This window comes from Camelus bactrianus, chromosome 7, assembly GCF_048773025.1.
Source record: "Camelus bactrianus isolate YW-2024 breed Bactrian camel chromosome 7, ASM4877302v1, whole genome shotgun sequence".
NCBI lineage: Eukaryota > Metazoa > Chordata > Mammalia > Artiodactyla > Camelidae > Camelus > Camelus bactrianus.
The window spans coordinates 54,729,500-54,745,245 of NC_133545.1; the positions used below are offsets into that span (position 1 = coordinate 54,729,500).

Sequence of the window (15,746 nt, forward strand, 5' to 3'; positions counted from 1 at the left end):
GAAACAATGAAGAAATTTTAAGTCATTTGTTTTTTTTTTTCCTGCAAGATTTTTAAACAGAATTTTAGAAAATGATTTCAATATGTTAAAAGAAAGACGTTTTTTCCCCTCTGGAACTATCAATTCTCCAAGGCTGATGATCTTCAAGGTGGACATATTTTGTCTTTATTAGTTGAAGATCATCTGTCTTTCAATATATTTGAGTGTCTCAAGTAAACTTCAAAAAATGCATTGGAAAAAGTGAAAAATAAAGATTCAGATTTTGCCTCAATACGCAGTAAACATACAAAGTAAATTTTGACTGTCATAGCCTCTGTCACCTTTTAAACGTGAACAAAAAATTCATACACAAAACTTTTGAATTTTTTTTTGAGAAATAAATATTATCACAGATCACCTGGCATCCTAAGATTCCTGAAATAAAATCTGCTTCCAGGAACAACTTAAAAGTTTAGTAAAACATTGCTGTGCCACAAATTAAACTTCCTAATTTTTTGTCTTTGAATAATATCCCCCTTCAAAAGTGTCTTATTTATGTGTGAGTGACTTCAATTCTTATCTCTGTTACAACAAAGGACTTTCGAGTTAGGCAATTTTTTAGTTTGAAAATTTTGCTGGCTTAGAACTTTTTTGGGCCTCTGGGAGAGTGCATATTTCCCTAGAATCAAGGTTGATGCTAAACCATTAATTTTTCATAAAGGAGCACACAGAGGATGAATATTCAGGAGAGATTTCAGGAAGCCCTATGTCACTTTGTTCCATCAGCTATTGATTGAAATGAACAAAAGAGAAATGTGAGACCAGGATTTCCTGAATTAGCTTCTGTAAAGAGTGACACATGATGACCTGAGGCATCACTCCCGGAACCAGAAACTTTACTGCAAACGGAAGATGTCCTCTGTTCAGTCCTCTTATCTCCTTAAGGAGAAATCCATCTAAAACCAAGCTCATAACTCCATGATAACAAGAAGGAGTAGTTGAACAGGACTAAACTATGATGCGGAATGAGAACTATACTGTGCTAGCCAAACAAATTTATTTTGGGTTATTTAGCAGAACGTACACACGTGCCACTGTGATCTGCCTCTCATTGTGAGTGTTTTGGATTGACATCTTTAATAAGTGCTGTGAACACTCTATTTCTAATGAGGACTTCAGTTTCCTGGTTTATAAAATTGTAATAGTAACACTTAACTAAACATGGCATGCGCTGGAAAGAACTGAGTGAAGCTATGCCTATGAAAGGAACTGCACATTGCTGAATTTGATGTGTAAAAAGCTGACAAAAGGATGCACAAATCAAGGACTCCTAAATACATCCTGTCTCCCACAGTTAAATATTTCCTTCTCCATCAGCAACAGGATGATGGAAGAATGCTGAGGAGTGTTACAGTGGACCATTTTACGTCTAATTCCTGGGAATCTATATCAGTGAACCTCATCCAGTTTCCAGCATTCATTCAATAAGCAAAGATTCGAGTATCATATTCCACGCACTTACCTACAAAACAAAATCAGACAACACCATGTTTCTGAAGTTGTTTACTATCTAGCTGGAGAAAGAAGCAGTACATCACCTACAAGCATGTACATACCTGTCAGCATGACTATCATCAAAAAGAACACAAAAAATAAATGTTGGCGAAGATGTAGAAGAAAGGGAACCCTAGGAATGTAAACTGGTGCAGCTACTGTGGAAAACAGTATGGAGGTTTCTCAAAAAACTAAAAGTAGACTACCACATGACCCAGCAATTCCACTCATGGGTATATATATCCCCCCCAAACCCCAAAAACATTAATTCAAAAGATACATGCACCTCAATGTTCAGAGCAGCATGATTTACAATGGCCAAGATATGAAGCAACCTGAGTGTCTATCAAAAGATGAATGGATTAAGGAGATGTGGTATTTATATATATATATACACACACACACACATACACACACAACAGAATACTACTCAGCCATAAAAAAGGATGCAATTTGACAATATATTTCACAGTAACATGGGTGGACTTGGAGGGTATTATGATAAATGAAATAAATCAGACAGAGAAAGACAAATACTGTATGATATCACTTATATATGGAAACTAAAAGACACAAGAAACTAGTGAATAGAACAAAAAAGAAACAGATTCATAGATACAGAAAGGGAAGGAGGAGGGGTAAGATGGGGGAGAGGATTAAGAGGTAGAAACTACAATGTATAAAATAAATAAGCTACAAAGATATATATTGTACAACAGGGGGACATAGACATTTTATAATAATTATAAATGGAATATAACCTTTAAAAATTGTGAATCACTATTTTGTACACCTGCAACTTATATGATACTACACATCAACTATACCTCAATTTAAAAGAAAAAAGAAAAAAAGCTATGCTAGAGGTATGCTCTGGATGGACAAGGGGTATTCAAGTAAAACTAGTGGGTGGGGAAAGCTAGCAGAAGGATGTTGGGAGAACAATTCCCAGGAAACTTCCAAAGGCACGTGAGGAGTTGAGAGCCAATGTGCCCAGACTTCTTAGGTGACAGGAGGTAGGAACTCACTGAGGCAAGGAATACAAGTGTTAATAGCATGTGGATATAGGATGTTTCCTGTTGTCTTGAAATGAGGCAAAAGTCCCAAAGCTGAGAACCCAAGGAAATAAGTACTCCTTGTAAGTTCCACAAAGAAGCTGCTAGAAAACTTACTCCTATTGGATTTTTTAAAAGGTGGGCAGGTCAGACCTGCTACTCTCACCCTCTACTGCATCCAGATTAAGCAAATGATTAAAATTCTGAAGGCTTTTTTTTTTTTTTTTTTGAAGTAGGCAAGGTTATCCTTGGGGAGAAGCACTGCAGAGTACCCATTCTGGGTCCTCTGAGGAAGGAAAGAAGGGTGATCCCTGCCAAGCCAATTAGGAGGCACTCAGAATTACCCTTTGTAATTGGAGACTGGAGGTGCCTACAAGAGGAGGAAACTGGGAGAAGCAGACACTTAATAGGGGTTCTAGTGAAACCAGAGGTGATCCCCAAAATGAAGGTAAGAACTCAGGCTGGTGATAAAGGAAATGAGAAGAAGCCAACAAAAGGCAAATAACTAGTGAGACAACTGAAGTTAAACCCCCTTGGGGAGCCGGGGGAACACTGTAAAACAACCATCTCAGATACTGCTTCAGGGCAGCTGCTGGGAGACATCAGGCTGCTAGCCGCTAGCCCAGTGAGCCACCGGGGTCAACTCAGACAGCCAGAGAACCCCCTCTGGCAAGGAGATGCAGACGCTGGCTGTAGGAAGTTAAACAGAAATGCTCAGGAATAATGAAAGACTGAGGGGAGCTGGCTGGCACCAACCACGTCTGCGAAATTTGAAACTGTGACATGGTCACTAGCAGTTTTCCAGAATTCCGCTGAAACCTAGGAAAAATAGTACCTGACCATAAGACTGAACTCTTTCAGACTCCACTTAAAGTGGTTTAAATACCACACAAATACTTCATTTAAAATTCCTATGATAACAGTGCTTCTCCAGGATGAAGTATACAGTGTTGAAAACAGTCATTTGAGTAGTAAATCCATACTGAATGGCAATGTTCAGTGACAAATGTTAGAATTTTTGCCCACTGTTCTTGCACGTCTTAGTAAACTTTTCTTCCACATGGTCGATAAAGGCACCTTCTGTGTCTCTTAAGGAAGATGGTACAAAGGAATTAGTGAAAACAAATGTATTGACCTTAATTTTTGTTCAACTTTTTAAAATTGCTATTTAATAGTCTTTGCTTTAAAAGCTTGCTCTGTAGGTCAGATGCACATCTTGTTCTGCCTGGTCATGTAGGGCTATTCAGAGGAGCCTTATTTGTCCAGGGTAGAACTTGAGCCTTAAACTATGTGTTTCAGCATCTTTTTATGAGTGTATGGCAGAGTCTTCTCGTCCAGCCTTCTTACTCGAGTGCAATTCACTCAAAATGGGCTGCTCCAAACAAGGTGGGAATAAATTTGGGGGAAAATTCTTCACAATACTCAGGCCTCAATCCACCATACCAACTACCTTTGTAATAAGAAAAAATATCCAACATTCTGGATAATCTACTATTTGCATTTTAAGAAAAAGCAGAAATCTGCATGCTTTACTTTTAAGATTAGGAATATCTTTCACCATATACACTACAACAAATGAGAAACTCCTGCATTAAAGCAATCATTAACACTGCTGGAGGCAGACCCTAAGAGATACAGAGAAAGAGCAAACCCACCGTATATGAAGCAGATTTAACTGGCCACAGGGCTTTGGGTAAAATTAGCTTTGAATCCCACAGTTTTCATGAGGCTTGTAGGTGATAAATCTCTGCACTGTTCTTCTGTTGGCCATATTTCAGCAACGGACACCCATGTACTAGACTGTCGACTGAAATAAAATCACACAACGTGAGAGTTGTAGGTTAAGTTTTATTTGGGGCCAAATAAGGACAACAGCCTGGGAGCCAGCATCCCAGAAAGCTCTGAGAAACTGTTCCCATGAGGCAGGGGAAAACTCAGTATTATATATGATTTCAGTGAAGGGAACATGCAATAAACACATTTAGGCAGAGGCTGCTGCTAATCACGAGGAGCAGATGTCACCGTTCATGATTTTAGTGCTTCTCTAGATATGAGATGCAAGAACTGGGGTCATAAAATCTCCTGAGATAAGCTTCAGAAACAAGCTTAGAGTGTCTTCTTAATAATTCAGTTAAACTTACAATAATATAAGAAAATAATAAGAAACTATCTGGGAAGTGAGTCATAGGCTGTAAATACAGACCTCCATTAACAAATCTAGATTTAATTTTCACTGAAACATAATCTTTTTCTCTCTAAAGTTACCCTCATTTTTATCAAATATAGCAAAATCAAGGTAAATTTGTCCACAAATTAAGTCTGATTATTTGTCTTATAATAATAAATTAATATATAATCTATTATAATTTAATGTATTTATTATATAATTACATAATTTATAATTTAAATTATATATAACTTAATTTAATTTATAATTTAATTTATTACTTATATATAATAAATTAATATAATTTTAAAATTGGCTGTGCCAGAACTTTTCATGAGTCTCAGGTTGAAATTTTAAGGTCTCCTAAGACTAGGAAAGCCACATCAAAGGCATGTCACAGATTTTTGCCTTATGATTTAGGTGAATTCTTTTCTTTTCAAGGTCCCCAAAATACCTTGATTCCTATACCTGTTAGGAGGAGATCTTCCTAATTTATCTGATAAAGCCACTGGGAACCTAAGGGTTTCCAATCTCTGGAGGGATCACATAGAGAGAAAAGATAACCGTTCCAAGTCTGCTTACATAGGTATAATTAACCAAATTGCTGTGAGTCATAATTAGCTTAAGGAGAAAGGTTTCTTTCTATCTGGAAAACACAGATGAAAAGCCAGTAATGTTTCAGACAGGAACCATAAAAATTATAACGATTATTTCCCAGTTCACTCAGTCCTATGTAAATAATCCTTTCTGTTAATAGTTTTATGAAGCAATCAGGTTTTCCATTAGAATTCTTTAATTTCTTATCCAGTTCAACATATGGTCTGGAAGTTATCAGAAATCTGTATTTATCAAAGAAATCTTTTCTATAAACCTTCTTGAAGAGGAGGTATTTTGCAAAGACATCAGAGTAAACCATAACTATCTATAGAATGGTAAAAAACTTAAGGCACAGTTTAAAACCTTATTACAATGCAACTGATAAGAACTTAGGTACTGATGTGACATACAACATTTTAAGATAACCAGAATTATGATTGATAACATTTTACCAGGATATACCGGATTTTTTTTTAATTCCATATAATTTCTAGAATATCTGTATTAATAATGTTTTCTCATACAATATAAACCAAGAAGATTTATTATTCATTTGATAATACTTCCCATGTAGTTTAACATACCAAATGAACCTTACTGGTTTAAAATCTCTGTTTGGGATATTCAGGGGCCCTCTGAAATATCCCAGAATTAGCTGAAGGTCAGAAGAACTCTTATTAAAATTTGGTATTTGGGAAGCTTATTAAAAAGTTTCAAAACACTTGATCAGATAAAAGCATAGGTCACTGTGAAATAATACTTATTAACAATAAAATATTTTAAAGGTAAATACAGAACAGATCACTTAAGGGGTAAAAGAAACTTTACAATCTGTTGCTAAAGGCAGATTAACATTTTAAGAAACCTTTGTCCTCTTAACAGGGAGAAAGAGAACTAAATCTAGCCTTGTACCTTCTAACAGTCATTTACTCGACTAAATTTATTCTAAACTTAGCCAATCCCGACCATGTACAATACTATTTTCTCAGGGTTCCTCTTCCACAAACCTTCCACAACTTTCTATATCCGTATTATTTTGTCCCTTATTTTCTTTTCCATTCAGAAGCAACCAGCTTTAGGATAAAAATCACTCTTTTTCCATTAACAAAAGGTAATTCCATTCCTCATACCTTCTTTTACTAAAAACACATATCCTACTTTCCTGCTATATACTAAACGTTTCCTTTATGTTTCCTAGTAGCTTTAATTAAATTTTTAAAATAGAATCCTCAACTCTTAAAAATCTAATGAAAACTAAGAAGTAAGCAATTATGAGTTGCCTTTTACATTAGTATTCTGTAGATTGGCAAACAAATATCAATAATAATTTCTAAGAACCATGTGCTTTCTTATAGACAGTATCACATTTTGGCAGTAAACATATTAATAGTCCTAGACACCTTTAGTTTCTCTGCAAAGGGAAGCCAATATTCAGTAATTAGTGATTCAGTATGTTACTATATTTGGGAATGACCTAGTTCCCACCATCACCAATAAACTTTCACCATTTAACTTAATTTAGCACAACTCTAAAATTTTAAGTTACCAAATATCTGGAGAATTTATTTTAAAGTAGACATCTTTAAAATATATCACTCCTAAAGAATTCATCCAAAGGCTCTTATCTCATTTGCATTCACCTCACTTTTAAAAATTTCACCATATCAAGTTACCTTCCTTGCTGACAAATTTGTAACAGATATAATAAGATCTTATTTGACTTCTATTAAACCTAGGTACAACAAAGGTATTATACTTAATGTTGATGACTCTAGGGACATGCCTATATTAATTAAATCAGCAAACTTTAATATCAGGTATTAATTTAATACTGAATATTGCCCAGTTCACGTGAACCTGAAATTCATTCTGGCCAGTTTCCTTTTATATTTCTGAGAATTTATATAAGAGCTTATTTTCCTTTAGGCCAACTCCGTAGAACTTATTTACAAATTAGTTTTTATAATACTATCCAAAATTAAAGGCATATGCAGTACACACACAGACATGTAGACAGACACAACCAGAGATCTCATAGTTTCATCTTCCAAACTTGGTCATGAATCAGGTATTACAATGTAAAACTCACTAGTTTTTTTTTTTTTTTTAAACTCACTAGTTTTAACAGTTGGAACAAGCTAAATTTAAAAGTCTTCATTCCCCCACCTCCCCACCCCCTACAATCTCAGGAATTAGAGATGGTCTACGTAAGATAGATGTTCCTGAGAGCCTGGTCTTAAGGCACAGGGAGAGAAAAAGCAAGTTCTCCTAGAAGGACTTGTTCCTTCTGTGTCAGAATTCTGAGGTGATTTTCTAGGTTGGCTTTCATATCTGGGAGAAGTAAGTGGGGCTTTCAGTTATAGCCCTGAGGCATTACAGCCCATGTATATTGCCTCTCATTCCAAGTAAAGGCAAAAAGACTGATCATCTGGATGTACAGGAATACTGAAAAAAAAAATGTGCTACAGAGCTCTATCACAGAAAAGAAGTCACTGCTTTTAGGAATACAGACAGTGAGGTATGGGGGTTTGGCACTACAGAATGATGAGGAGTATTTTAATGGGTGACGCAGAATGTGTTCTTCCAATGTCGGCAGAATCAAATGCCCATAGTTCTTTAGGTGCTAAGCCTAACAGTTTGTCTTGTTCAGTGTCATCCTCATCATGAGTCACAAACATTATATGATGAATGAAGCCTGACTAGTCCTTTAGGTCTAGAAACATTTCTCCCTTAAAAGTAAAGGAAATATGGACTTCATAAGTTTCCAATAGATCTCTGCATATCAGGTGACTGGGAGCATTTTCTACTAGAAGAACAAGGAGGGCCTTCCTTTATGTTGCCCTAAGTAGAATTCTAAAGGTAATGATTTAAAAGCCTTAATAAGTGCATAGAAACCCCTACCATCTGTACTGAGGTATTATTCCGAGGGAGAGAGCCTTTAATTTTGGCAGCGTTCAAAACTGGAAAGGTGGCTGGCGCCTGTATCTATGAGCGCTTTGATTGTTTCTCCTTGTATAATCATTTCTCCTTCTCCTAGGGTGTTAGAGAGGGGAAGCGGAAAGAGTCCCCATGTTCCCCCGGAGCAGCCCTGTTCTTGCTGAACTCATAATTCTGGTCTAAAACCCAGTTTTCCTTCTAGGCTTCTCCTTCTTAACTTAACATTTATTTTCTGATGCTCTGGTTTTCTGCAGTAAAAGTAAACTTTGGTTTTCTCTTTGCAGTTGTGGATTGAATGGGGATTGGTTAACCTTTGACTGGCATTGAGTACTTATTTAGTCAACTGACGGTTCATGATTTCTGTAGATATTCCCTGTTCTTTCTTTTTAACGGTCTTAAAAGTTGGTGAGCCAGTGTAACAAGGGCGTTTGTAGGTAGTGTGAACCAACCTAGATTGTCTTTTGACCAGAATAGTCAATTCCTCATTTAAGCCTTCTAAAAAGGCAGAGTTAATTAAAGGATCTTTTTGGTGATTAGAGAATGAATGAGTCAAGCCAGAATATTACTTAAAAGTTTTCTTTTAACCTTCCATAATAGTCCAGAATTGATTTATCAGGTCTTTGCTTGCACTGCTGGATCTCTGCCCAGTCTACAGTTTTTGGAAAAAGCTCTTGGATAAATTTGAGTAATTTTTGAGCTAATTCTTTGCATTCAGTGTGAGCCTGTGGATTATGTAATTCAAAGTCCATTAGAGGTCGTTTCCAACCTGCTTTCTCTGTCCATTCCCCCAGTTTGCTTTCAGAAACTAATTGATATAGACCTGAAAACCCAGGCTCGTAGATCCAGATGGTTAACTCAGACTCCTTAGCAAACCCCAATGGATCCTGACTTGGAGTGGGAAATTCCTTAGCCAAGGCTCTAAGTTCTGCTTGGGTCCAGGGTGTGTACATAAGTACTGAGGATGGTTCACATATCCCTGTAATAGGTTTCTCCTTAAGGAGAGCTATAATCACCTCTGATTTTTTTTTAAATACTCCTTTACTGGGGAAGAGGGAATAGCAGGAGGTGGAAGAGGCAGAAAAGAAAAGGAGATTACCTGGACCAGACAGCTCGGGTAGGAGAGGATACATGGGAGGAGCAGAGGCAGAGACAGTGTCAGTGCTAGCGGCCTTTTCTAGTTCTGACATAGTTTCAAGCAACTTCTTGTTGGTTTCCTGCAAAGAAGTTATTTTATCATGTCCTCTTTTAGAAGCTTCTAAATACCAATCAAGTAAGCATTCCATTCAGTCTGTTTGCTCTTAAGGCCAGCTTTTTCTAACTGTACATGCAAAAATATCAATATTGGAATATCAAAAAGAACCCCAACTTGGCCATTTTAGATTGAGATCTCCTTTAGTATAATTTCCCCAATTAAGTAGGTACTTGCAAGTATGAGCTCCAAACATGGATCAGGCCAGGGTGTTAGTCCGAGGCTGGTGTTCTGATGCCCTTCGTCTCTGTTTGAAAGACTCTATTTCTCATTTTAAAGTTGAATTTGTCAGGAATAAAATTTTACATTTATCCTGACAAGTTCTATTGAGGTAGCCAAACTGAGGAAAAGCAGCAGCTCAGTCTCTTACCTAACCGCTCAGTCCAGACCCTGATATCTTTCAACCAGGCCCCACCCAGTAAGTCTCCACTAGGTGAGTATTTCCCCCCAGTATCTCTCTGCTAGAGGGCCAGGTACCTGGATACATTGCCAAACAAATCTCAGTGTCATCAACCAATATAGGAGATCCAAGAATCAGTAGAGACTCACCCAAATTCATCTGGACTCTCCAAGGAGGCGGATGGGTGCAGAGGGCCTCTGCTGGTATCAAGGCTCCAGTTCCTTGCAGAGTTCAGGCGAAGGAGAGAAGTCTGCTCGGGGTCCCTTTGTGGTCACCAAAAACTGTCAACTGAAATAAAATCACACAACGTGAGAGTTGTGGGTTAAGTTTTATTTGGGGCCAAATGAGGACTATAGCCTGGGAGACAGCATCCCAGAAAGCTCTGAGAAACTGTTCCCAAGAGGCAGGGGAAAACTCAGTATTATATATTTCAGTGAAGGGCGGACGTGTAGTCAAACACACATGTAGGCAGAGGCTGCTGCTAGTCACGAGGAGCAGACGTCACCATTAATGACTTTAGTGCTTTTCTAGAAATGAGAAGACGCAAGAATTAGGGCTCATAAAATCTTCTTCTGAAAATATCTAACTATTTGAAGGCCTGTACAGTCAGTCTTCCCAGAGCACAGAGCACCTCATTCCTGATCTCCATCCTGAATGCCTTTCAGGGTGTGTTGGAGGTCAGCAGCTGCAGCGGCTTGTGATTTAATCCGAGCAGAGGTAGATGGCAAGTGCCAACGTGATCCTATCCTTGTAGAGGGAGATGGCAAGTGCCAATTTTAAGTTAGCAAGACGTGAAGAAAAATGAGAATTTAACAATTTGTTCATGATGTCTCTCAGAACATGGTCTCATTTCTGAAGATCAGGATTCAGGAGTAGTAAATTGCTGAACAATTTATAAATGAGAATCTAAGTAAAATTTTGCTTAATCTCCCCACCATTTCTGCTTGAATTAATTTTGTCCTTCAAATTCCAACTCAAATCCTACTTTATTTCCCTGGAAGTGTCTTTTAAAACTTCTCATTAGCGCTTTGGAACTTGAATAGCACATTTTGTATTCTAGCCCATAGTTTACTTAGATGTTTCTTAACATCAAAGGGCTTGGTCTTACAAAATATTCTTGGCATCTTCTTCCATGGTGACTGACATGTGAGAAAATTTGACGGGTACCATTTTAATTACACACCTAGACAAGACCATTTAAATTTAATTCATGCTAAAATGTATACATTTTTTGCAAATAAATTATCTTAATTTACAATTATAAAATTATTTGCTTCTCATTGTGAAAAGACAATAAAACTCAATCATTATCCCACTATTGAGAAACAACCACTGTTAAAACCTTGTTTTGTTTATAATTGATATGTAATTATAATATGTAAATGTAATATGTATTATTCATCCTTATCCAAATAAAAAATGCTGGATTATACAAATTAACTCTGCATAAACACTATAAAAATGGCACCCTAATAATAATAACAGTGTGTGTGTATTGATCTTGTGCCAGAGAACATGTGCTTTACATAATTAACCAAGTGCTTTAATATGTGTAACAAATTTAATGCTCACAATAATTCTGTGATGTAGATTCAATTATTATCATTCCCATTTACAGCTGAGGAAACCAAGACAGAGACAGTTAAGGCGATTAAAGGCAGTAAAGCCAAGATTCAAAGCTACGCAGCTTGCTTCTGGAGTCTATATTTTAACCCACTGGCTCTCTACACAGAACACACTGAGTTACAAACTCAATCTTCAATAATATATTAAAAGTTATGAATAACAAAGCCATTCATTAACTGGGCATTTAAAAAATTTACTGTATCATTAAAGGTGACAGGTAAAAAAATACCTTTTATATTATTTGCATTTGCAAGTATTACTATTAAGATACAATGCATAAAGCTTATATTTTTGTCATATTCCTAACTTTAGAATAATAACTTACCTGTACTTAAGTGTCATGACTTGAATTTTAATCCAAAAGGGTCGTTTTCATAAGTTGTCTAGAAATTTGGCAGATTACATTGGTACCAGATATGCAATTATTATTATTAATTAATAATTATTAATTATAATACTGTTATTACTACTATTATTAATAAATATTGTTTCTTATTGCTAAACTTCTATTTGGAATTTGACTTTTCCAAATATTGAATAATTCACCAGTAAAATTCAATTTTGAGGGTTTTGCTACAGCATTTAAAACTTGCATATGAAAGCTTCATAGATTGAGCTAAGATTCAAGATACTGTATAGCCCATTCATTTTACAGTGGAGCGTAGGACTTCAACTACCCTTCCGTGAATAATTCAGAATGATATTTTAAACAGGATGAAATTAAAGCAATCTATTCAAAATTTGGCAACTTAATCATAAATGCAAATAGAGTTACATGTTTTATTTCTAGAGCTGAATTTACTTCACGCAATAGAAAAAATATTGAACAAAGCTAAAATAATTTGCTGAGGCTGGAATAGAATAAATATTGACTGTTGTTAGTAAACTATAAAACAAAGGTTTTTTTACATGGTTTAAATGAAGCAATATGAACTGAAATAGAATTTGTACACTTCCAGAAACTAAGCAAATAAAACACCGCAAATGTCTGCTTAAAAGCCGAATCAGTGTGGTACAAAAAGAGTGAACTTGGGGATATCAAACAAGTTAGACAGGGTTGTCTTCTTAGTGACTGATTCTAGGTCCTGCCACAAGCAGATAATAAAATATTAAAAGTACCAAAGGAAACTCCCTAATACAAGATTTTTCATCTTTAATCAAATCCAATGTGAGGCAAGTTAGTTTAGAAAATGCTTTAGTTGTTTCCATTTGTAACAATACTGACACCTGGTGGTTGTACAATTTATATCTTGCTGCCTCCAATTTACTCTTATTTAAAAAACAAATAGAGTTAAAATTAAAAAGTTCCCCATACCTTAAACTTTTACTTATCCATGTATTGTAATTATAACTGTAACTAACAAAATATTTAAATAAACCAACGGCATTTGATATTTAATTGACCTCTCCTCATCTCCAAAATGTAATATATTTCATTTACTACAAGTAGAAGTGCTTAGATGCCCTGAACAAGTAAAGAAGGTTACATATGAATCAAGGCCTCTTGAATTTCCCAATTTTATCCTAATAGCTCCTAAGAGTTCACATTTATTGAATATCTCGCTATTTCAGACCCTGTTTTAAGAACTTTTTATATAATTGTCTCCTTCATTACATAATATGTTAAGTAATGTAAAACCATTGTTATTCCAATGTATAAATTGTTATTCCAATGTATAAACAAGGAAAAAGGCTTGTCCTAAACTACTAAAAAGTAAGAAAACTGGGATCCCAGTGGCCATGCTGTTAACTGCTTTCCTATATTTTCCCACTGGAATAAACTTTTAACTTTTTCTAGATTTTTTTTGGTATTATCTCTCCTATTGCTCCTCTGTTTACCCAGCAAGAGTCACATTTATGTGTGAAGCTATAGACCTAAGTATAGGGTATATTCATATTCTATGGATTATATTTTGACTTCATTTTCATCTCCTTAAAAAATCCCCTCCCACCATTTTAAATTAGAAATCTAGTTCTTGCTCAAATATTATTTAAATTGTTAATCATTAGAAAATCTATTTTAAGCAATACAATATCCTCTCTCGGTCAGTTTTCACTCATTCATCCATTTGTTCCATGAACTGATTTCATTACTACTAGATTATAAACTCCTGGCAACTGAGCTCTGTTCTCCAATCACAGCTCAGTCCAAAGTCTTCTCTAACCGGAGAAAAGCCATCTCTGAGTTGGTCATTCCACCTGGCAGATAAAACTCCATCAGAAACATTAACCAGGATCTTACCTCTCCTTTGTCATTTATTGCTGATTTTGAATTGTACTGTTCCATGAGAAATAAAGATGCAACTTTGTACATATTATATCCACAAATACTTTTTTTGCTCATGTAATAGTTGTCATACTTAGGAAATGAATAAAAATAATACATATTTCCCCATATCTGTTTTAAGTTATTTAGAATCAAATGTTCTTTTTGTACCTGTCGAAAGTCATGTGGTTTTGGACTGAGGTATACACCATTTGGATATTTTCCACTCTCCACAAACATGAACTTCACCTTACGTGAATCCAGCTGTGGAAATGTAGTTATAAATTTAGGAGATACGGCCTTCTTGGGATGATTCCTTAAGCTGGGCAGGTCAATCACTGTTCCTGGGAAACTGCTTTTTATTCTCCTTTCTCCTTCCTTAATGGTCCTTGATGGTTTTTCTGGAAGTCTCAAAGATGTATACAGTTTTTAACTAAAATCAGGAGGCTTTATTTCCCACATTTTGACTTTTATTTCAGATTGTGGTGGCTGCAGGACATTTTTTTCTATTTGGGGTTGTGATCTTAGGTTGAACACTCTCTTCTGCAATATCCCTGCCTCTCCTGCCTTTCTGGATCTCAAGGGCATTTTCCCATGTCAGAATCTGCAACAGATGTAGACATCGGTGGAAGATATGCCACTGTAGTAATGGTGCATCAAATATTATCCCTATGGGCCTGGGTGATCTCTGAAAGATTTACAAAGCAGGAAAAAAGCTCAGAAATGACAGGGTGTGTGTGGGGGGGAGGGGAGATGGAAGAAAGCATCATGGCTAGTACAAATATTCATTCAGCAACCTTGTCACCGCAGTCAGGGCACTAGAGGCCAGGAATTCTAAATGACTAACTTGAAATTCATGCCCCTAAGTAACAGAGCTATTGGGAGAAAGACATGAAAACAAAAAATAAAGCTTCATCTAAGGCAATGATATTACGATAGTGTTATGAGAAACAAGGAGAGGGCTCAGCTAACACTATCGGGAAAATAGAAGAGACATCAAAAGAAAAGTTATCATTCGAACTAATCTTGAAGGACAAGGAGAAATATGCCAGGGGGTAAAGGGAGGACACAACATGTCACCAAAGCACAGAAAGGACAGAAAATTTGTCATAAACTATTTCTAGGATTCTACGGCCACCTAAACTGTACTAAGTGTGCTGTAGCTCCTACTGCTGGGATCTGTGGACAAAAAGCATGGATTTGCTCTCTGCTGATCAATGACAAGGAAATGGCTGGCACACTTCTCGACTTTAAAGCATGTATCAATATGTTACTAGACAAAACCAATGAATGTGAAATCTCATTAGAAAGAGGGATAATTATCAATTAAAGTATATTTGGCTAAGTGGAAATGTAACAATCATGGTTCCTGGGAAATAAAGACCTGAGGTGGGGGTGAATTTCCTTGTTTTGTGTTAGAATTTTATGTTGTTTGATAATAGCATCAAAATAAAGGATCTTCAAGATTCTAAAAGCGATTATGCAACAATTTCAAGTTGTGAATGAACAGAAACTACTTTGGAGAAACACTGAAAATGTCAACTTGAAAAGTTAACAATAAATATTTTGTAACATAAAATAAATTGTTGTCAACTTCTAATATAAATATATTTTTTTAAATTTTTTTAAATGACCATGGCCCATTGAGAGAAAAGCAAGAAGCACTCCTGGCAGGAGCACAGCATAGGTAGGTGAGCCGGCAGTGGAATACAGAGCTAGAAAAGTCAGTTGGGTGACATCAGCAAAGGTCTTTCATACCACACCAAGGAATTCTAACGAATCAAAGATACGGCAAAATTTCTTAACCAAGATAAGAAATACAAGAGGAGGAACAGTTTACAGGAAAACATCATAATAATAAGTAGATTTAAACAAAATATATGTCCATTATTTAATTGGAAGTGTAGGCTTGTCGC

At 36.0% G+C, this 15,746-nt stretch overlaps 1 protein-coding gene across 1 annotated transcript; it reads right to left on the reverse strand.

Annotated features, from left to right (window-relative positions):
• Positions 1-3,597: 3,597 nt before the first annotated feature.
• Positions 3,598-14,418, reverse strand: C7H7orf78 (chromosome 7 C7orf78 homolog). Its single transcript, XM_045508922.1, is given in 5 exon segments — positions 3,598-3,664; positions 3,666-3,676; positions 4,244-4,383; positions 11,890-11,975; positions 14,003-14,418. Coding segments are annotated over 5 exon segments (720 nt in total).
• Between the last annotated feature and the right edge of the window lie 1,328 nt (positions 14,419-15,746).